Source organism: Tachysurus vachellii, chromosome 10 (assembly GCF_030014155.1).
Source record: "Tachysurus vachellii isolate PV-2020 chromosome 10, HZAU_Pvac_v1, whole genome shotgun sequence".
NCBI classification, from domain to species: domain Eukaryota; kingdom Metazoa; phylum Chordata; class Actinopteri; order Siluriformes; family Bagridae; genus Tachysurus; species Tachysurus vachellii.
In genome coordinates this window covers 26269580-26292079 of record NC_083469.1, presented here as the reverse complement: position 1 = coordinate 26292079, position 22500 = coordinate 26269580, and the positions used below count along the sequence as shown (strand labels likewise).

General features: G+C 41.7%; 1 protein-coding gene across 5 annotated transcripts in view; it reads right to left on the bottom strand.

Annotated features, from left to right (window-relative positions):
• The window catches only part of nrxn3a (neurexin 3a), a 291045-nt gene that overhangs the window by 218274 nt on the left and 50271 nt on the right, over positions 1-22500 (bottom strand). For 4 of the 5 annotated variants that reach the window (XM_060880483.1, XM_060880484.1, XM_060880482.1 and 1 more), the window contains exons 1-4: positions 18312-18426; positions 15864-16025; positions 7950-8388; positions 5235-5618 (exon numbers count right to left, since the gene is read on the bottom strand). In XM_060880483.1, coding sequence (XP_060736466.1) covers positions 5235-5618; positions 7950-8388; positions 15864-15965 — 925 coding nt within the window. In that variant the 5' untranslated portion in view covers positions 15966-16025; positions 18312-18426. Of the gene's footprint in view, positions 1-5234; positions 5619-7949; positions 8389-15863; positions 16026-18311; positions 18614-22500 lie in introns of those variants that run through there. The other variant, XM_060880486.1, reaches the window with a different exon arrangement.

The following is a 22500-nucleotide window of genomic DNA, read 5'->3' as shown; positions in this document are numbered from 1 at the left end:
TGTGTGTGTTCTGCACAATTGCTAAAGTGTTTTCAGATATCACCTATTCAGTGCTGCAGGTTTTATTTGCCTCTGACAGGAAGGATGTGTGTTTTCTCCACCGAGTAGCTGCAAATTTTATTTATTTATTTTATTTTATTTATTTATTTATTTATTTATTTATTTTTTACATTTTTAGGCGTAGCTCTGATTGGCTATTCAGCCTGATTACAGACTTTTCAAACACGGATGAATGATGAGGTGGGACGAGCAGAATGCAAGCTGATTCTTACAAACCGTGAAATCAGGCAGATTGCTGGGGAAGCAGCGGAGGAGGTGTGTGTGTGTGTGTGTGTGTGTGTGTTAGAGAGCAAGACAACCAGGATACACACTTTGGAGCGTGATGCATTTTAAACCACAACTGTGAAATCTGACAGAGTGACGGTGTAACCATCTAACACTTCAACTTACACACACACACACACACACACACACACACGCGCACGCACGCACACGCACGCACACACACAGATTGCCATTACCACCTCATTAAATATAGTCCATTTGAGACATGTAATGAGTGTGTGTGTGTGTGTGTGTGTGTGTGTGTGTGTGTGTGTTTACAAATATACCAGTTATATAAATCGTAATATTTAAGAATGTTAGAAAAACAAAAAGACATGGAAAGAGAAAAAGAAAAAAAAAAAGCATAAATATAACCATATTGACACAGTACAATATCTGTGGTTCCATCTGTCTGTCTGTCTGTCTGTCTGTCTGTCTATTTATCTGTCTGCTTGTCTGTCTATCTATCAATCTGTCTGTCTTCTTGTCTGTATGCACACCACTGGTATTTCTATCTTCTTGTCCGTCTGCCTGTCTCTCTACGTATCTGTCTGTCTATCTGTATCTGTCTGTCTGCCTACATCTTACCTTCCATCTTTCTATCTATCTATCTATCTATCTATCTATCTATCTATCTATCTATCTATCTATCTATCTATCTATCTATCTATCTATCTATCAAATCCTCACAAAAACGCGAGTTAAACTTTTATAAAATGAGACACGCTTGTTATATTTAAGCTCCGCCCCCACGTATGTCTGAGAGATCTAATTACTGTGTCTCTTTCACAGATCATCATCATCATCATCATCATCACCATCTCCAGAGGACAGAGAGAAAAAAAAAAGTCACAGGCAATCAAAAGGAATGACAACCTGAGAAAGAAGTGAAATCACAGACATAATTACACAGATTAGGTCTGAAAGAGTAATTATGAGATAAACCTCCATGGGTGTCATCTCTCACCGCTTCTCCCAACATAATCAGAGACGTTAGAACTCGAAATCGATACGCCGAAAGCTTTTAGGAGGGGAAAAAAGTTCATGTATCACAACTGCAGCGCTGCGGGAAGATTTTATGTTGTGTTCAAACATTATCTGAATGACACTCGGGCTGGAAGTTTCCGGAAAAAATACCATTATACAGAACAAAGGCAGTAAAACTAGAATCCCGCTTCACTGACTTGTCACTGGTATGAATTGTGTGAAATGCTGCTGAAGGATATCACACACACACACACACACACACACACACACACAGAGAGGTCATTCCTGATGGCCTTCACACCATCTGAATCAATAACGATTAAATCAGGTGATGTCGCCAACTATGTGCAGTCCACAGGGACAGGACAGGACAAAGTGCCCTGGGCATCTGTCCACACACACACACACACACACACACACACACACACGGTGTATTAATATTCTCGTCGCATCAGTAGAGCAAACATTTGTAAATTCTAAAAAAAAAAAAAAAAAAAGATAAATGCTATCATTATTTATAACAAAACAAACCTCTTTAATGGCAGATTCTAATTTAGGAACTGACTAATTAATTAATTAATCAGTTATTATACTTAACTTTATATAGATATAAGCTGCCCAGGGTGTAGCGGTCAATTAAAGTCGCAGTTTGTCGTTGGCGATCTATAATAATAGATAATAATAACAATCCATTAACTTCCCTGCTCTTTATAAGGACTTCAAGGGGCGGAGCTAATTTCAGGACCAGAAAATGTGCTGCTTTTTTTTTCATTCATTCATTCATTCATTTTCTACCGCTTATCCGAATTACCTCAGGTCACGGGGAGCCTGTGCCTATCTCAGGCGTCATCGGGCATCAAGGTAGGATACACCCTGGATGGAGTGCCAACCCATCACAGGGCACACACACACACTCTCATTCACTCACACAATCACACACTAGGGACAATTTTCCAGAGATGCCAATCAACCTACCATGCATGTCTTTGGACCAGGGGAGGAAACCGGAGTACCCGGAGGAAACCCCCGAGGCACGGGGAGAACATGCAAACTCCACACACACAAGGCGGAGGCGGGAATCGAACCCCCAACCCTGGAGGTGTGAGGCGAACGTGCTAACCACTAAGCCACCGTGCCTCCTGTTTTTTTTTCTCGCTCTCTTTTACATTAAGAGTCATATTTAGAAATTGTGGGTGGTTCATTTTGCTGCATCTCAGGCTTAAAAAAATGTAGCCTTTAGATTAAATTTAGGCTAAAAATTCTGTTGAAACTGTAAACAAATACGTCTAAAACAAAGACTAAGTTTTAATGACGTTTTGAACAATGCTCATTGTCACAAAGCAAGAAATTAAATGAATTGGAATCCGACTAATATGTAAATTAAAGCCGAATTATTTAGCATAAATATGTTAATAAAATACTGTTTCTAACTAGCAGGTTTAAACATCCTGCTTGTAAACATCTTGATGGTGATCATAAAATCCTTAAAATCTTTGTGTTCAATCATTTTCATAAAAGTGTCACTTCAATAGTCAGACACGACACGATTATAAGAGCTGACGTCATTCTTTAGCTCTAACAGAGAGAAGTCATCGGAGGCACATCAGAGTACTAATAGGTTCTGTTTCCTTTGTTTTCTGTGAGTTTGTAATGAATCACAGCAGAACTCTCAGTAGAATCGGAGCGCTCTGGAGTACAGAATAGCCGCATTTGTATTAATCAAACTGACATGAAATTGCAGGAAGCGGAACATAATCAATACTCATGCTTTTATTCATGAGTATCTTGTTTACAGCTTGTTACAGTAAATTTACTCTCCGTCTACAGACTCAATAACATTTCACTCCTGGAAGTCACCAAAAAAAAACAACTAAGATACAAAGATAATAATGAAATAGACAAAATATTTCAAACTTACAAACAAGCATTCATTTAGTAATGTTCAGGACCTGAGTAATGTTTCAAAACTGAGTAATGTTCAGGTTAGAGCTGAGTAATGTTCAGGAACTGAGTAATGTTCAGATTAGAGCTGAGTAATGTTCAGGACCTGAGTAATGTTCAGGACCTGAGTAATGTTCCAGAACTGAGTAATGTTCAGGTTAGACATGAGTAATGTTCAGGTTAAAGCTGAGTAATGCTCAGGACCTGAGTAATGTTCAGGACCTGAGTAATGTTCAGGATAGAGCTGAGTAATGTTCAGGTTAGAGCTGAGTAATGTTCAGATTAGAGCTGAATAATGTTCAGGAACTGAGTAATGTTCAGGATCTGAGTAATGTTCAGGACCAAAGTAATGTTCAGGTTAAAGCTGAGTAATGTTAGGGCCTGAGTAATGTTCAGGTTAGAGCTGAGTAATGTTAGGGCCTGAGTAATGTTCAGGACCTGAGTAATGTTCAGGTTAAAGCTGAGTAATGTTAGGGCCTGAGTAATGTTCAGGACCTGAGTAATGTTCAGGTTAAAGCTGAGTAATGTTCAGGACCTGAGTAATGTTCAGGTTAGAGCTGAGTAATGTTAGGGCCTGAGTAATGTTCAGGACCTAAGTAATGTTCAGGTTAAAGCTGAGTAATGTTCAGGACCTGAGTAATGTTCAGGACCTGAGTAATGTTCAGGACCTGAGTAATGTTCAGGTTAAAGCTGAGTAATGTTCAGGACCTGAGTAATGTTCAGGACCTGAGTAATGTTCAGGACCTGAGTATTGTTCAGGTTAAATCTGAGTAATGTTCAGGACCTGAGTAATGTTCAGGACCTGAGTAATGTTCAGGACCTGAGTAATGTTCATGTTAAAGCTGAGTAATGTTCAGGACCTGAGTAATCCTGAGTATTGTTCAGGTTAAATCTGAGTAATGTTCAGGACCTGAGTAATGTCAGGACCTGAGTATGTTCAGGACCTGAGTAATGTTCATGTTAAAGCTGAGTAATGTTCAGGACCTGAGTAATGTTCAGGACCTGAGTAATGTTCATGTTAAAGCTGAGTAATGTTCAGGACCTGAGTAATGTTCAGGACCTGAGTAATGTTCAGGACCTGAGTATTGTTCAGGTTAAATCTGAGTAATGTTCAGGACCTGAGTAATGTTCAGGACCTGAGTAATGTTCAGGACCTGAGTAATGTTCATGTTAAAGCTGAGTAATGTTCAGGACCTGAGTAATGTTCAGGACCTGAGTAATGTTCATGTTAAAGCTGAGTAATGTTCAGGACCTGAGTAATGTTCAGGACCTGAGTAATGTTCAGGACCTGAGTAATGTTCAGGACCTGAGTAATGTTCGTCGTCACTGCAGCTGCAGCTCAGTTCTGCTGCTGTACTCAGCTCTAAACAGGGACATTAATGAGCTTATTTATTATTGTGATTAAGTCACTAATCCTCAGTTTACAAACGGCACCTGGTGGGAATTTAAAGGTTAAACACTGAACAAACAAACACAAGGCTGTTTGTAAATAATACACAATAATACACCATTACTGTAAAAACCAGGAAATTAATTCATCGTTGGAAATCGAGCCGAGCTTCAGAACTACGGTGTGTTTCTAGTCGTGCGTCTGGAGAGAGCAGATAAAATAATCTGCATTAACACCATGTGGACATAAAAGACTGATTCATTTAGTTTCTTAACATGATTAGGTAGTTACACATCAGAAGACCTTTATCTTCTTCTTCCCTCCCTTTAAAAACTACAGACACCTTGTGACGCCGACTGTATGAAGAAATTCGCAGAGTTGAGAAGCTGAAATTAATGAAATGATGAAACTTCAGCAGCCTGAATCTGAAAACTTTGTGATATTTAGTAAGAGTGTTGTAACTGGTTAATATAAGTGTATGTAAATTATATGCAAATTACCTGAAAACGTAAAAACTAGCACAAGAAATTTTTTGGGAAACGTCATTGGGAACATTACGGAGTTGTGTTGGTGAATATGGACGTTTTCTCACCTCTCTCACAAGTACGGGACCAGTATCCGGTTCCAGTGCAGTCACAGATGAAGCGGTTCCAGCCCTCCTTACACACCCCTTTGTTCTTACACGGGTAGCTCTCGCACTGCTTCCCCGTCACCTTGTTGCAGGACGGTTTGATTCCCGCTCCGTTCTGCTCCTCGGCGATCCGCCTGATGTCTTTACTGCGTCCGTCGATGAACAGGTCCCGGATGCAGCCCACGTAGCCGTAGTTGAGCATGGCGGTCCAGAGCTCGGTGGGCAGGATGAGACCTGCACGATTCTCAGGAAGTCCACCAAGGTACATATCGCCCTCTAGGTCCAGGATCTCGCTCTCTCCGCTGGCTGTGAACGGGGTACGACGGCTGTTTACGGATATAGTACCTATAAGGAGGAAGAGTGGCTTTAGTAACGGTTCATAAATGTGTTATAGAGTCTCTGTGTACTGTAGGTACGGCGTCAAAGACCCGGGTAAAATAATGCAAAAGAACTTAATGTCTCCTTTGTTTGTTGTCCGGTGTCCAGATTTATTTTTTTCACACTTTTTTAATGAACATTTTTTTAATTCTGTTTGACCAACAATCAAATTCTGAAGATTTTTAGTGGAACTTTTAAGATCCAGTAAACAAAATCCAAAATGAAAGGAACCTTGAAAAAAAATCATTTTAGAAATTCTCACAAAATTATTTTGTGTTTTTTTTTGTCCACAGTTAAACAATTATAATTCTGAATTTTATTGTTATATAATTTGAACAGAGGGGGCACGGTGGCTTAGTGGTTATCACGTTCGCCTCACACCTCCAGGGTCGGGGGTTCGATTCCCGCCTCTGCCTTGTGTGTGTGGAGTTTGCATGTTCTCCCTGTGCCTCGGGGGTTTCCTCCGGGTACTCCGGTTTCCTCCCCCGGTCCAAAGACATGCATGGTAGGTTGATTGGCATCTCTGGAAAATTGTCCCTTGTGTGTGATTGAATGAGTGTGTGTGTGCCCTGTGATGGGTTGGCACTCCGTCCAGGGTGTATCCTGCCTTGATGCCCGATGACGCCTGAGACCCGAGGTAGTTTGGATAAGTGGTAGAAAATGAATGAATGAATGAATAATTTGAACAGTTCATATCAGATTTACACCTTTACATTTTCCAACTCAAAATGATCTGCAGTGAAATAAAAGAGAAATTATTTCTCCAATAGAGAATTTAAAAAAATCAGGATACAAATGTTCCGGCAACCGAAACGTCTTTCTATTTCATGCACAGGGTTTAAATATGCATGACAAAATAAACAGAAAAATCTAGAAGCCTAGAAGGTTCTAGATACAGACACGGTTCTATAACGTGTTACGGATATGAAACAAGAGATATGAAACATCTCTGCTGCACAAATCTACGGTCTGAGAGTAAAAGAAATCAGCCACAGCCTCGCCGTCTCGCTTCTCAGTAAAGTCCCTTGTGTTTTTAGTGTTTCACTTAAGACTGTTGGTGGCGCTCTCGCTCTCTACGCTCTAAAATACGACAGCAAATAATCAGGCAAGGATCGGAAGCTCGCATCGACGTCTGTTTATCTCTAAAGGACAGAGAGTGTGTAGAAGCTTTTATAGCAGAGAACAGCAGTAGTAGATGGTCTCTGGTGGATTTCAGTCATGTCCTGTGTTTATGACCTTGCGTGAGTGAATTGTGTAAAGCTAACTTTTATAAACACACACCCAAACACTTACACACACACACACACACACACACACACACACACAGATGTAGTAGCGTGTAAACCAACAGTCAGAGCGGAGAGGAAAGGATCGATAGAGCTAATCTCTGTAGAAGTGACATCGGCCCGCTCCTGTGAACGCCATTGTCTAATCGGCTGCATTATTAATATCCCCAGAGACCTTTCGCACGAGCGTGTGGTACGAACTGATACGCAGTCGTTACCGGTCGATAAGACAGAATGCTGTTAGAGGAAATCCTCATGTTTACTGCTAAACATTTCATGACAGAGAATTCTACAATCTTGATATGGGTTTTGTTAAAACTATTAAAATGCAAGTAATTACCTAGCACTGGTCTTTGTTTGTTTGTTTATTTATTTATTTATTTATTTATTTATTCATTCATTCATTCATCTTCTACCGCTTATCCGAACTACCTCGGGTCACGGGGAGCCTGTGTCTATCTCAGGCGTCATCGGGCATCAAGGCAGGATACACCCTGGATGGAGTGCCAACCCATCACAGGGCACACACACACACACTCATTCACTCACGCAATCACACACTACGGACAATTTTCCAGAGATGCCAATCAAACTACCATGCATGTCTTTGGACCGGGGGAGGAAACCGGAGTACCCGGAGGAAACCCCCGAGGCACGGGGAGAACATGCAAACTCTACACACACAAGGCAGAGGCGGGAATTGAACCCCGACCCTGGAGGTGTGAGGCGAACGTGCTAACCACTAAGCCACCGTGCCCCCCCTATTTATTTATTTATTTATTTATTTATTTGTTTGTTTGTTTATTTATTTATTTATTTATTTAACTTATCTCCTGTTAAATGATGATAACACACAGTAGACATTTTTCTGGCCACAAATAAGCCACGAGCTTCTCACGGAAAAGGAGTTTTAATTAAACGCAAAACAAAATGGTTTGCTAGAATAAAAACTAGAAGCACACACACACAGAGAGAGACACAGACACACACACACACACACACACACACACACCTGATCTTCCATCTCTCTGGATGTCCACATGGTACCACGTCCCATCGTTCACTTTATTCTGTGTAGCTTTGACCTTGATGGTCCCCGAGCCCATGTCCAGCAGCAGGTACAGACTCCCGTCCAGCAGCTCCACTGCAAAAAAGTCCACCTTGGTGTTCTTCTGGCTCCCCGTCGCCTTCCTGTCCTGCGGTTTACCGTGCGTGAACAGGATCAGGCCGTTGGGCTCCGAGGTGCGGAAGTCGAACGAGATGGAGCCCATGCGCTTGGTGTTCCACTTGGGAAGGCTGATGTAGGCTTCAGGCGTCTCGAACGAGATGGGGTCCAGTGTGGCCACATTCTCGCACTTAAACACAACATCTCCCTGGATCTTCATCTTTGGGTCCACGATGCGTGCCAGCCGAGAAAGCTCCAAGCGGATGTCGTTGTTTTTGTACACGACCTGCATCAAAAGAGAGATGAATAATTAGTTGGTTAGGTTGATGCGCATAAAAATATTCACTCATTTAATAATAATAATAATAATAATAATAATAATAATAATAATAATAATAATAAAAAGTTCTCATCTGAATTTCTTTAAAACTTGTCATTTAAAACAAAAATAATATTTAAAACAAAAAATATTTTTTTTGTGAAAAATAAGCAAATTACTCATAATATTTCCTCAGCTAACATTAATGATTTAATTGATATTTATTGTTTTTTTTTTTATTTATTAAAATACATAAAATGCTAGTCTAAATACACACAGCAACACATTTTAATTCAATTAAATTTAATTAAGATTAAACACCGAATCAGTGCATATTTTAAGCTAAGAAAATAAATCCAGTTGAATCAAAACATGTGAGAAAGGGGTGGGGCTTCCTGGAAGGGGTTGGGCCAATATCAGTCAATTAATATCAGAGAGCTCAGAACTGTCAATCATTCTAGATCTACATGTCGATTGAGCTGCATTTTGTACTCTTATTTTAACATAAAGTGAATATGTGGTGAAGTTTTAAGCAGTGAGAAGTTTTCCTCACGCAAAGTGCTGAATAGCAGGACTAATAAACCGGAGCTAATACCAATAGGTCAGGTCATTCCTTCACGATGAATGGCTCTCAGTGGTAACCGACTACAGCTGAGGTGTGTGTATCTGTGTCTGCTCTTCCTGATAGCTATGCTAATACGCTGAATAAAGAGAGGCGGAAAAAAGCTGTGATGGCACTCTCACTATCACAAAGAGCGCAGAGGCACCAGACTTTCCCCTCGACTCGTTTAAAAATATCACGTCGCTGGCTTGTTTTTGTCAGTTAAAGCGAAAAACACCAATCTATAGCAAGCACACACACACAAACACACACACACCTCACCGCCAGCAACACCTTGGAACTGTCGAGGTGCAAAATCACCAGCTTTCCTCTCCGAATGTAGATCTTTTCTGGGCCACAGGGCTGCCTGGATTTACTCTCAGATTAGTTGCAGTCATCAGCCACATTTCCCAGCCTTGAGATTATAGATAATCCCGGCTGTAAATCAGGCCATAGCTCTCCCGCGGCCTGCAGGAAAGAGCGAGCTGAAGGATTGTCTGCTGTCCCCATGGAGGACTAGTCTCTCTTTCAGCAGCCTTTATCAGCGGGATCATAAATACCATCATCCCTGCAGTGATCCATTCCTCAAGCACAGCCGTGCATAGGTCAAACACGACTCATCACATAAACACACACAGACACACAAACACTGCACTTCCTCACGGCGGGAAACAGATTGGCGCCATCTTTATTCTGGTGTCAAACACAACACAAACACTTTCCTTTGGTCCATTACGGAGGTTTAGTATCGATCTGTTGAAACCTCACACAAAGCCTGAAGGCTAAAGTTGTATATATTTACAATACATCACGAAAGGGTGCCATTATTATTGGAAAATATACAATGACGCTGAGTTTTACACCACCCTGATGTTCGTCCTTTTTCAATAACACTGTCTTTTATTCCTTTTATACGAGATCCTTTTTTTTTTTTTTTTTTTGATACTTCATACTTTTTATCCTTTCTATTGACTTTCTGACTTCTCAGTTATGATAAAAAACTGCCAAGAAAAATTCTACATGAGCGTTAAAGTGTCCGAGCAAGCGTATTAATAAACGTAGGATATGCAGCTGCACTGCTCTCCAAGCTGCTGGTGTAGAAAATGAATCGACGCCAAACAGAATTAAAAAATGCCATGATTTTATAAGCATAAAGTTTCTTTTAAAAAAATGCTGTGTTAAAGGTGACTATAGCGCTCTTGTTTATGTTCTCGGATGTCTTCCTGATTTATTTCCCATCCCGCTTTAGTATCATGTTTCACCCCAGCGATCTCCATTCATCATGAGCGACAGCTGATCCTCCTCGCTTTAAACCGTCCTAAAGCGCTGTCACGTTGATGAACTCAAACAGCACCTGAAATGTCAGCTGGTTAATTCCAGCTGGGACGCTGCCCGCGAACTGTCCGTTCTCCTCTCGGAACCGATCTGCTCTGGACTTCTGAAATCACATTTCATGTGTCGAAAGCGTTTAAACTGTTTGTCAAAACGCATCCTCTCAAGAGCACCAAATTGAATTAATTGACTTTGAGAGGGCTGATTAATCGCCGCAGAAAGGTTAGCGGCATCATTCAGGGTTGAAAAACATCAGTGCCGAGAACAAATATTCGTCCCTTTGGGTGTGAAGACTGGCGAGTCGAGGCCGCCTTGAAAAACAGCAGCAGCGCCATCGTGACATTTGAATGGAATAGTGACGCTTTATCTATCAGCACCTGGTGTAAGGTGTGTCTGCCGGGACATGAGGTAATAGAACAGGGAGTAATTGAGCCTTCTACTATAGAGGAACAGGAGCAGGCTCGGTGCAAGCATGTGCTTATTTCAAGTCTGTAGATGAAACGGATTGAGTGAACGCGAAGGCCGACTGAGCGCAAAGGCCGAATAAAACTTGTTTGAATATGTGGAGTCGAATTTCATCAAGCTGTTATCTCACCTTGCAGGCTCGCTTGGAAATAAACTGGAAAAGGGAAATGGAGGTGCGGCACAGCGAGAGCGTCTCCTGAAAATCTTATACACGCTAAGGCTCAGCTGTACAGGAGCAGAGGGTTATCCCACCAGCCAATTATCATACAATCACACAGACTGCTAGTGTAATCATAAAGTTTATCCTGTACTCGTCTCAGTACTCTTAAATCACAGTGAGATGTGTGTGTTTGATATCAGAGGAGACACATGGTAATCAGATTCGTTAGAGTGCTTGGTCAGCTTATCCTTCGAACTATGGGCAAGTTCTCTAAACTGGAGAGATGAAGCAAATATATTTTATTACATTTATGGCATTTAGCAGACGCCCTTATCCAGAGCGACTTACTGTACATTATCTCATTTTTGTACAACTGAGCAATTGAGGGTTAAGAGCCTTGCTCAGGGGCCCAACAGTGGCAGCTTGGTGGACCTGGGATCGAACTCACAACCTTCCGATTGGTATCCCAACACCTTAACCACTAGGCTACCACATGCCTTATTAAACATACAAATCAAAATCGTAAGTTAAAAGCATGATAAAATAGACTAAACCCTGCACACATACGATTCGGGATCTCTGTTGGTGCATGATGGACTGCCAGCAACTAGTTCTTTATGGATCTACATCTGGAACTTTGTGCACCTGATTTGTGACAACATTCAGTGAAATCAAGGCATGGAGTGAGTGAGTGAGTGAGTGTAGCTTTCTGTTTCGATTGGCGGGCGGGTTTTGGCGTGGAGCGTGGAGCATGCAGCGTGGGCGCTGGTAGAACGACCATGCATGGGTCTGTGCGTGCCTGTGACCCCCTCTTCGTCTGTGGTGGGCCTGCAGTGACATGCCAATTCATCATCCACAGCTGTCTGCCCGTACTATAAATCTCTGCCTACAGCGCCTGCCCACCACTCTGCTAGAATTAATGGCTCGCAGGTCAAGCTGGAGAAAAGTTTTGGAAATTGGTATAGATTATTCACCAGTCAAGGATGCCAGGTGGCACTCGGTCTGTGTTTTCGCATCAAACCTCCAGGCTGAAAGAAGACAAGCTCGCCTCCACTTAAACTGTGAAGATGTTTAAGTTGACGTTAATTTGTTTTTCTTCACTTAACTGTTGGAGATTTTGGAAAGCAGATCATCAACTGATCATCATTTTATCCGGCATTCGTCTTTTACTTGTTCTTGTTATTCTGATCTATGATTAAAGTCATTTCTCAAAAATCCCCACAACATATTGCAGAGATTCCAAAAGCATCAGTGTGCCTTGTGGGTAAGTTACTGAGCTTGACTAAAATCCATCCTAATGTGTGAAGTATCAGATGTTTCAGAAACGGTTTCCTCTGCGTTTTCCAGTGTTGTCTGACCTCCCAAAAATATCCCTGTGGATTGGTGATTAGGGGCTCAGAGGATTAGAGGTGATTTGGGATTCAAACTCACCACCTTCCGATTGGAAGTCCAACACATTAAGCACTAAGCTACAGCATCCCTCGTAGGTTCGACTGAAAAGAGTTATTAATGGCTAAATGGTACCCTGATACTCTGCCAACATCTACCCATGCCACAGCTTTAACTAGCATATCTATTTCATTACAAGCCTTAACCATCGGTGTGACAGCGGTGGCAAATGGTACAGCTGTTTCTGGAGCTGGCTACATTCCTCGGTCACTCCCGCTTTGAACCTGTGCCAGGTATCCCTCTGCTAACACCACTTATCCAAACAGAACAGCTGGAGGGGATGTGTATGTGTGTGTGTTTGTGTGTGTGTGTGTGGGGCGGGGGGGTTGGGGCAAGAGACACAGAGGTTTGACCCATCTGTCCCAATCTCAACTGATATGACCCATTTCACAGCTGGAGAACAGGATGGGTTTCAGGACGCTGAGCTCGGACAGCCTGTTTTCAGAGAGGAACACGGTGATGAATGACAGCCACCGTGCACATGTCAGAGAGACAGAGCGGGTGTGTGATGTAGAGTCCTGCTCAGGAGACTCTGTTCTCATTGGTTATTAGTGTCTCTCTCACACAAACAGACGCACACACACTCACCCAGGACTCGTCTTAACAGCAGGTCTGAACAGATTCTAGCTGCACTTGGCATCCTATACCACAAGATGGAGTGCTCCTCCAATAACTCACTCACTCTCTCATCTTCTACCGCTTATCCGAACTACCTCGGGTCACGGGGAGCCTGTGCCTATCTCAAGCGTCATCGGGCATCAAGGCAGGATACACCCTGGATGGAGTGCCAACCCATCGCAGGGCACACACACACACACACTCATTCACTCACGCAATCACACACTACGGACAATTTTCCAGAGATGCCAATCAACCTACCATGCATGTCTTTGGACCGGGGGAGGAAACCGGAGTACCCGGAGGAAACCCCCGAGGCACGGGGAGAACATGCAAACTCCACACACACAAGGTGGAGGCGGGAATCGAACCCCCAACCCTGGAGGTGTAAGGCGAATGTGCTAACCACTAAGCCACCGTGCCCCCTCCTCAAATAACAAATTCAAATATTCTCTCTATAGTTGCTACTAAATGCCCTGGAATCCTTCAAATAACCATGAAGAATAGATTTATTTGGAAAAAACAAAATCAAGGTATACACCTGTATATAAATTAAGTATTATATTGCAGCAGCATCCAGCAGGTGCCAGAGGTGAGCTAAAAGTGAGGGTCGTGCTGCGGTTGCATGGCTTTTAATCTAGCGCTACTTATTTCAACACTTGAGAGAAGTTTGTGTTGAAAACGCTCAAGAAATTGTGATGCGTCCAACGTTCACTGCAGTTACTGTATGCTGTTGAATGTTAGCTTTAAGCAACTGTTCATGATCTAGCTGTTACTTTAGTTCTGATGGTATAGACAATCACCAAGTCCTTTTGACCTTCCAATTCATCTCTGTTTGCCAAAAGTGGCCTTAGTGCCAGGACGCTCCTGGTCAAGCAAGTCTTTTGACCACAGCTTGGACTTGATCTTAAAATGGATAATGAAAATCCTGTATTCAAGATGTCTTAAACCCTGGAGAAAGAAAGCATGTGAATTGTCAACACTTGACTCAATTCCTAGCCAGTAACATGCTTTCCTTTTTAAGAAAATGTCTGCAAGTTTGGGTAAACTAGTGTAGTTGGGCAGAAATTGCAGGTGAAGATCTCAGCAGCTAAACCTTTCCACTCTTGGATCTCCAGAAACACTACTCATTGCGCTGATACAGCTGGTACCTTGTGTTGCACAAGCACCTGTTACATCACAGCACTTATGCAACTGATTACTGTAATCACAGAAATGGAAGCCACTTCTGACAGAATCTGGGTGAGAAAAGGTCCTGGTAATGAGCCTTTATTGAAACGCTAATGTGCAAGGATTTGGCCTGCATGCTGGGAACAGTAGTTAGCATCCAAATCAAACGTGATGATAAATGGACTTCTTTAAAAAAATTTTTACAGACATCGTAAAGGCAACAGACAGTGTAACAGGATATCTGGCCAAGGTCCCCAAATTAATCTCTCAATAGATTAACTACCCACTCACGGCTAAATTAAGGAACGATCTGTTTAGCGATTTAGGCTTCTGTAGTAAAGGAGATAAAGTTCACAATAAAGAATAGCTGGAAGGGGAAACATCAGCATCAGAACTACGTCAAATGCCTAAAAAAAACATGTTATGTAAAGCTCATTTTATGGGATTAGTACTCCCATAAAATTAGTTTCTACTTGGAGATTTCTTCCCCCCAGATTACAGCCCCTCACACCGACCCACTCGTGTTCCATCGCAAGCTTGACGAGTACCACAATGCAGAATCTCATCTCACCCAATCATCCAAGCTTTTTCTCTGAGCTGGTGCAACCTTAATCAAATGATTTACAGCAATTGAAAAGCCAAATTAAATGCGGCTGAAACAATTTCACGTCTTGGGAAAATGTAGAAGTCCAGTGAATTTCATTACTGGGTGCTCCATGGAAACTGATGTCCACTCTGTCCTTCTCAGAAGATAAGCTTTATTAAATCTATTACACTGCTCCAACTTTCCATTTCAGCTCATTCCATTTTTTTTGTTGCTCTGACAGAGGTTCAAACAGAGCAGGAGTGTAGTGAGGGACGGGAGAACCTCGCTGTGGTTAATGCACTGACCAACTGTCAGCAAAGCTTTGTATTCAGCACTAGTTTTGGCACGTTCTTCTTGTTCCTGGCACCACCACTCGTAATCACCTTAAGCTCTTTTGTAGTTAATGGTATCATTAAGTCTCATTAGTCTGTAATAAATTTATGAACTCTTAGAAAAAAAAAAAAGTTCTGTCATTCTAATCTCTTCTGAAGGGGTCCATCTGGAACCCTACTGAGTTGTTCAGATGGTTTTGTTGCTCAGGTGGTACTGTAAACCTCAGAAACCCATTCAGAAAACATTCCACACAGAATTCTTTTAGAAAAGATGTATACAGGATGTAGCCAAGGAACGGTTTATGAACCCTTGTTCGAAGAACACTTTTGGAGGGTTCTGAAGGTTACAGAAACATCTCAATATCCGTTTAACGTTCCAAGTAGAATCCGATCCTCTAAGAACGCCTGATTTTGAATGGATTCATGTATCCTTTTATTGGCTATAAACTCTTACCTTGGCATGTTTCCTAGTCCTAGTCCCTTACAACACTTCTTTATTTGACCTTGTATTGCCCATTCCTTGGAAAACAAACTGCAAGAAACTTCTGAACCCTTATACAGTACTTTTATACAACTGAGGGTTAAGTGCCTTGCTCAGGGGCCCAACAGAAACAGCTTGGTGGACATACTGTAGGAATCGAACTCACAACCTTCCGATTGGTAGCCCAACACCTTAACCGCTAGGCTACTACATCCTATCAGCATCTCACTGCTTATGACTTCACCTACCTCTTTGAGGCAGCCCATGAAGTTGTTGCTGACGGGTGACCCGGGCAAGTCAGCAGTGCTCGGGCTTCCTCCAACGTAGAAGAAATCGTCTGAACCCAGCATGGTGTAGTCCTCCTGCGTGTACCCTGTGGTGGTGAGGATGCCGTCCACGGAGATGGTGACCTGTCAGGGTGGACATGACAGAAAGGAAGGAGAGACATCCACTGATGACCCTCTGAATCTGTGACTTTCTGAACGCCATTGGTAGGAGTAGGAGCAGTTGTCTGGTGTAACACTGGGAATAAATTAGCAGCACTGGGCTCTTATCAGTCACTTCTATTCTTGCAGGTAAAGAAAATATTTCTGCGGCATATTTTCTTTATCTTTGATGGTGTAAGAAATGGGTTCCCTACTTTGGGGATCTGGGTTAAGTCTGGGATGTTAGTACAATGTCACAAACCATGAAGTTTTGTCTTTTTTTTGTTTTTGTTTGTTTGTTTTACTTTTATTTGACTGGTTAGTTCAGACATCGATAAGCATGCGTCCAAAATGTGCTGCATGGTTTTACTACTACTACTGATGAGCAAAGCCAGAGTTATGCTATCTTTGGGTTCTGATGACATTTAATTCATGTATGAGGGACAGGGATGCTAATGTGCTACTTCAGCCTAAGGCATCATGCAAAGCCAAGCTATAAACACACATGCACTTGAACGGAAAAGCCGTAGATGTGAAGGCGATGAGGAAGATCAGAAGGTAAGGGTATGCATGGTACACAACGGGGAAGGGGTGATGGGTGATGGGTAGGGGAGTTGTTAGTGAAAAATGCATTGAAAGTGGAGATGATTTAGCATCGCCATGCAATTCTGTACTGGAAACAACTGTCAGAGCTCCCCTGCCCACTGACTGTTCTTATTCTTTTTTAGATTTATTTACTCTGTTTCTTGGTGGAAAGCTTCTGCCAGTTTCGTCAACAGTATTCGCCAAACAGAAAGGCGTATTTATTAAAACCACTACAGCCTACAAAAATCACATATCAAGGTCTTTTGAAGAGAGGAAGAGGAAGTTCAGAAAGAGAGAGAGAGAGAGAGAGAGAGAGAGAGAGAGAGAGAGAAAAGAAGTAAAAGCCATGATGAGGAAGAAAACAGGACAAGGAGAACGTGAAGAACACCTAGAATGCCAACCCCATTTCCTTTTTTTGGTCGATAGTCGATTATGACGTTTAGAAAGAAACTCAAAGAAAAAGGAAAAGGGCCAGGAGAGCACACGGCAAACCAAAAGAAAAGGACAATAGGAATGATATCTACCAGACAATGTAGTTTGTTTACCATAGCGTGTCCAACGCCTGAATGCTTTGTGAAAAGGGGGGAAGAAAGGAAATTAAACAGTGAACAAAAAGAGCTGTCAAGAAAATGATGTAAAAATCAAAAACAAAAACCAATGATGAGTAATTAGGGAGCTTCATTAGTCATTCAGGTAACCGGTTAGTAAAACAGACTCATTCCATGAGCGGTTAGTTTCCATTGAGCAGCAAAACATGAAAGAGTGGGAGAAATTGGAAGAAATAGAGAAAGAAGAAGAAGAAGAAGAAGAAGAAGAAAAACAAAACAAAACAAAAAAAAAAAGACCAAGATCCAGGGCTCATGTATCACTCTCATGTATCTCCTACTCCTAAAATAGCACATGTGTGATGAACGTGTAAAACAGATCATACTTACTTTAAAAAGAGCTCAATAACCAAATGCATTCATCATCATCTTAACTGCAGTGTACTTTTTACGTCAAGCATCATGCCAAGCTTGTCATGGATTTCTCTGCCTGTACTGTACCCAACATTTCCACAAATATCACACTGGAGATGTGATAACCAGCTTCCCGCGATTTAGCAGATGATTCTCAAGATGTCTCAAGATCTTTTTATTTTCAGCTTAGAGATTTAAAAACAAAAATTTGTCATTACATAAAGTGAATAAAATAATATAGAGAAGCTTGATGGATGGATCTCAGTGGGCGCCATCACCTCTACATCTGGCCATGCTGAAAATATCCACTGCTGAGGAGCAAAACCAGCCCTAATCATTTACATATTTTAAAATGCAGTCGGTGCACTGAGCAATTTAACCGACAAAAATTGGCTGTGGGTAAATGGCACGGTTGAGCTTGGCTGAAGCGTCTCCCTCCCTGCCTGATAAGAAGCACTATTCACCCGAGTGAAGAGAATATCTACAAAATGAGAGAGGGAGAAGTAGAAAAAAGAGCGAGGCAACCTCCTGAAGCCATCACACCACTGATGGCCTATGACGGAGGTTAATGCTCATAGAGGCTTAGCATGAGGTGAAAAGTAAAGACCTTGGGGAAAGATCTAGAAAATCATAAAAATTCAGAGGCAAATAAACAGGACGAGCGTTATATCTTAAAGTAACAGTAAATAAACCAGGACCGTTAGAGGCTTTGTGTGTTTAACGTTACCTGTCTGAGATTGCGTGTAACTTTGACATCGTGCCAGGCATTATCGTTGAATTTGCCATTGACTGGCTCAACGATGGCCTCAAAGGCTCCAGAACCGAGATTGATGACCAGGGAGACCGCGCCGTCCTTCAGCGCCAGGTTGACGTAGTCGGCCGATTTGCCCGTGTGCAGAATAAGCCCGTTACGCTGCCAGGTCTTGAAGGACAGAGTGATCTCATCACTGCTGCTCTGGATGGGGTTCTGCGAGAGGTCGTAGCAGAAGTATTCCGAGCCGCGAAAGGTGGCCACGTTCTCCTCACGTGCTGGAAGAGAGAACGCAAACGGATTAGCGCCATAACTTTACTTAACCATTGCTGGAAAACACCAGAACTCAACACTCTCTGTTTTACACTGCAGGAAACAAAACAAAATCACCGATCTAAAAAGTTGTTCGAGTTGAGATCATTGGTGCTCATCAAATGCAAACCAGTAGCCGATTTTTGTGCCAACGGGTCCAAAGACTTCAAAATGCTGGGACTGTCACAGTCATACCCCTTTTCCACCAAAAAGAACCGGGCAGAGAGCATCACAGAGCCGAGTCTGACGTCACTGTATACGTGTCACGTTACACAGCAACGTTAGCGCAGCAGCGGCAAACACAAACACATCAACAATGGCGTTTACTGTTAATGCTCATGGCTTTGTGAACCTACATTAACACCCAAACGCAGCGAATCCAACGTGTACGTGCAGCTCCATGTAATCTGTATAAACGGAGGTTGTAATGGAGAAAGTACATAACGTTATTTTATCATTAACACAGAAAAAAGTTAGCCTTAGCATGTAGCTACTTACTATCATGTGTTCTGATAATGTATCATATCGCGGTAAAGTAAAAGTGTATTAAACATTAGTATACTTAAGGTACATTATCAAATGCGCTAACAGTAGCCCCGCCCACAGCCCCTGACACAAGCGGTTCTTAAGTCTAGACCAGCAACGTTTTGGTGCTACTTAAGAACCACTTTTCCTGGTTCAGAGCCGGTGCTTTGGCTGTCGAAAAAGAAAGAACTGGTTCTAAATTAGGCTCCGAACCAGCACTCAAACTGCCTCGGTGGAAAAGGAGGAACAGACTACTGCTGTTATGTACATCAAGAACCCAGCAATAGGAGCATGGCATAGGATAATGCAAAACTGGTGGGAGTTACACAAAATAGCAAAACGTTAATAAATCATGCTAACAGACAGAAAATAATCATTTTTGTTTTATTTTTTCTTTTAGTTTGATCCTTATCGTTCTCATCCTGGGATACGACCCGAACAAAACATAATCAACCCCCATGTTATACAATGCAACCAAGATTTCATCTGGATCATCTCATTCATCAGGACAATTAATAAATAACCTTAAAAAATTCCTTTAAAATTTCACGGTGCTTTAATGCAGAAATCTGGCAACGAAAAGTGGAAAATCTGCTTCACTTCACCGATTGTGTTTAAAGCTGAAAAATGTTCAGGCTAGAGGAAATTTATTAAGCAAAAAAAATCAAAAAGTTAACACTACAAATCATTTCTCTGACTAACCGTGTTACAAAGCGCGAGGGAAATAGGATAAAATACACCACCTGCAGAATTTATGAGAGCACTTGTAAAATGAAAGTGCATGAATAAACATGTTCACAGCGATCTAATTTGTCTGCAGCTGCATCATCTGGAAAAAAAAAAAAAAAGTACAGCGTTTTATTCATGCTAGTAAAAGAAACTGCATCGAGCCCATGTGCGGATTATTGACTCCATAGTCTGTTTTTTTAAGGCATTAGGCATCTGTATCAAAGACCAGATTTCTGAAGACGTCACCTGATCTGTAATGGACACGTTCCCATATCTGAGGTTAAAACATATCCAGGAACTGTACTGTACTTCTGACTAATGAACATCTACGCGAACGAATTCGTCTAGTCGTCTGGCTCGAAGGCTGATTGGTAGCTCTTGAGCACCGGGGTTTAGATGCTCATCATGCTCAGCATTGGTGTCCAGCTGTGACACATGTTGCACGGAGCCATACAGCATCATACTGTACTTGGTAATCTCTTATCCTCAAGGCTAAAAAAAATGTTAAATAGATTTTCTGCAGGGGGCACGGTGGCTTAGTGGTTAGCACGTTCGCCTCACACCTACAGGGTTGGGGGTTCGATTCCCGCCTCCGCCTTGTGTGTGTGGAGTTTGCATGTTCTCCCCATGCCTCGGGGGTTTCCTCCGGGTACTCCGGTTTCCTCCCCCGGTCCAAAGACATGCATGGTAGGTTGATTGGCATCTCTGGAAAATTGTCCGTAGTGCATGAGTGAATGAGAGTGTGTGTGTGTGTGCCCTGCGATGGGTTGGCACTCCGTCCAGGGTGTATCCTGCCTTGATGCCTGAGATAGTCACAGGCTCCCCGTGACCCGAGGTAGTTCGGATAAGCGGTAGAAAATGAGTGAGTGAATGATTTTCTGCACGATTCTGGCCTAATGTAGGTCGTGTCTTAGAGGTTGCCAGATATTTCTTGAGTAAAAGCTTCTGAGAAAAAGGGTTTCCAGAAAAGCTTCCTACCTTTAAACACTAGCATCTACACCCAGACGCTACGTAGTCAAGAAACCATGCTGAGGTAATTTGCAGTAAATCATCTCTGAAAGCACATAACTTGAGATACTGTTATTGTACTTTTGTACTCATGGACTTTTAACCTTTCTATCCGGTCAGAAATATAAAGGCTTTCTCTGACAGAGAAACGATAAGTCTGTCGGCTGAGCAAGGGACGTGATTCACGTGTCAATCCCACTCTTCTGCCCGAGTCCGTTAATTTCGTGCTAGCCTACACTACATCCCCGAGCCAGAAGAGATTATGGGATTAGGCCAAAGTGAGTCACAGAGCTTCCAAAATAACACAAGAATGAATCTTCAGCATAAACATCTCACAACATGGTTCTCTTATAATTTAGCACATATTAGATAACTATGAGATTTCCAAAAGCTGAAAATGGTTCTGCAGTCTTCTCGTCTTTCTAAAACAGACCCTGAGTCATTCTCAGATAAGAATTTGAATCCTAAGTACTTCAATGAAAAAAACAAAGCTTACACCGCAGCCACAAAACCTGAGCTCGGGGAGTTTCTGAGACAAGCTGGACGTCGACTGAGACTCGCTGACCTCTTAACACAGATCAAATGTCACCGGGACTCTCTGGCTGGATGGAGCAGTGATCAATTATTAACTAAAGCGAGTGTTGTTTTTACTACAGACACCAGCACACTTTACCAACAGCTGCTTCGCTCTGCTATTAATCCAGTGTCACGTAATACTTAATGAGTGACGGCCCACGCCGAACAGTCTGATGTGATGTAACAGATCACTGTACATGAAACAACATAACAGTGTGTGTGTGTGTGTGTGTGTGTGTGTGTGTGTGTGTGTGTATGTGTGTGTGTGTGAAGGGATGTAGGGTGAAACGCTACCCAGTCCAATATCCTAATAGAAGTATGTAATAAAACTCTGAGTCATGTTTTATTAAAAAAAAACAAAAAAAACAACAACAACAAAAAAAACTTAAAGCTAATTATTTTTTTTTTTTATATTTCCAGGTTATTATTAAAAAAAAATTCAGTAGAAAATATCTATTTATATCATTTTATTTTCTTCTATAATAATAATAATAATAATAATAATAATAATAATAATAATAATAATAATACATGTATACATACACAATAAATAAACAATATAAATACACAGAAATAAAAACTTAAAAAGCAAAAAATATACATTAAATGAACTCTAATAAATATGAAACAAATATAGGAATTAATATTAATTATATTAATAATTCATATGAATAATGTAATACTTTTACGTCAGATGAAGAAAATATTTGTCACAAAGCTGTTTAAATAAAAACGAGGCCTTGCTAATATTTTCTGTATTTTCTAGAAGACCAACACTCTCTCAAAATTGTGTGTGTATGTGTTTGTGTGTGTGTGTGTGTGTGTGTAAGAAAGAAAGAGACATTCACAGTGCTAGTGGAATGTAGTGTATAATAATAGAGACGAGTTCAGCGTGCCATATGAGTGAAATGACATTCTCTGAAAGCACAAAATGAAAGCGGTGTGAGAAGTGAACATGGACTAGCAGTTTTCCCTGAGGCTCCCTTTCAGCTCCAAACAAACCTATCTCTAGAGA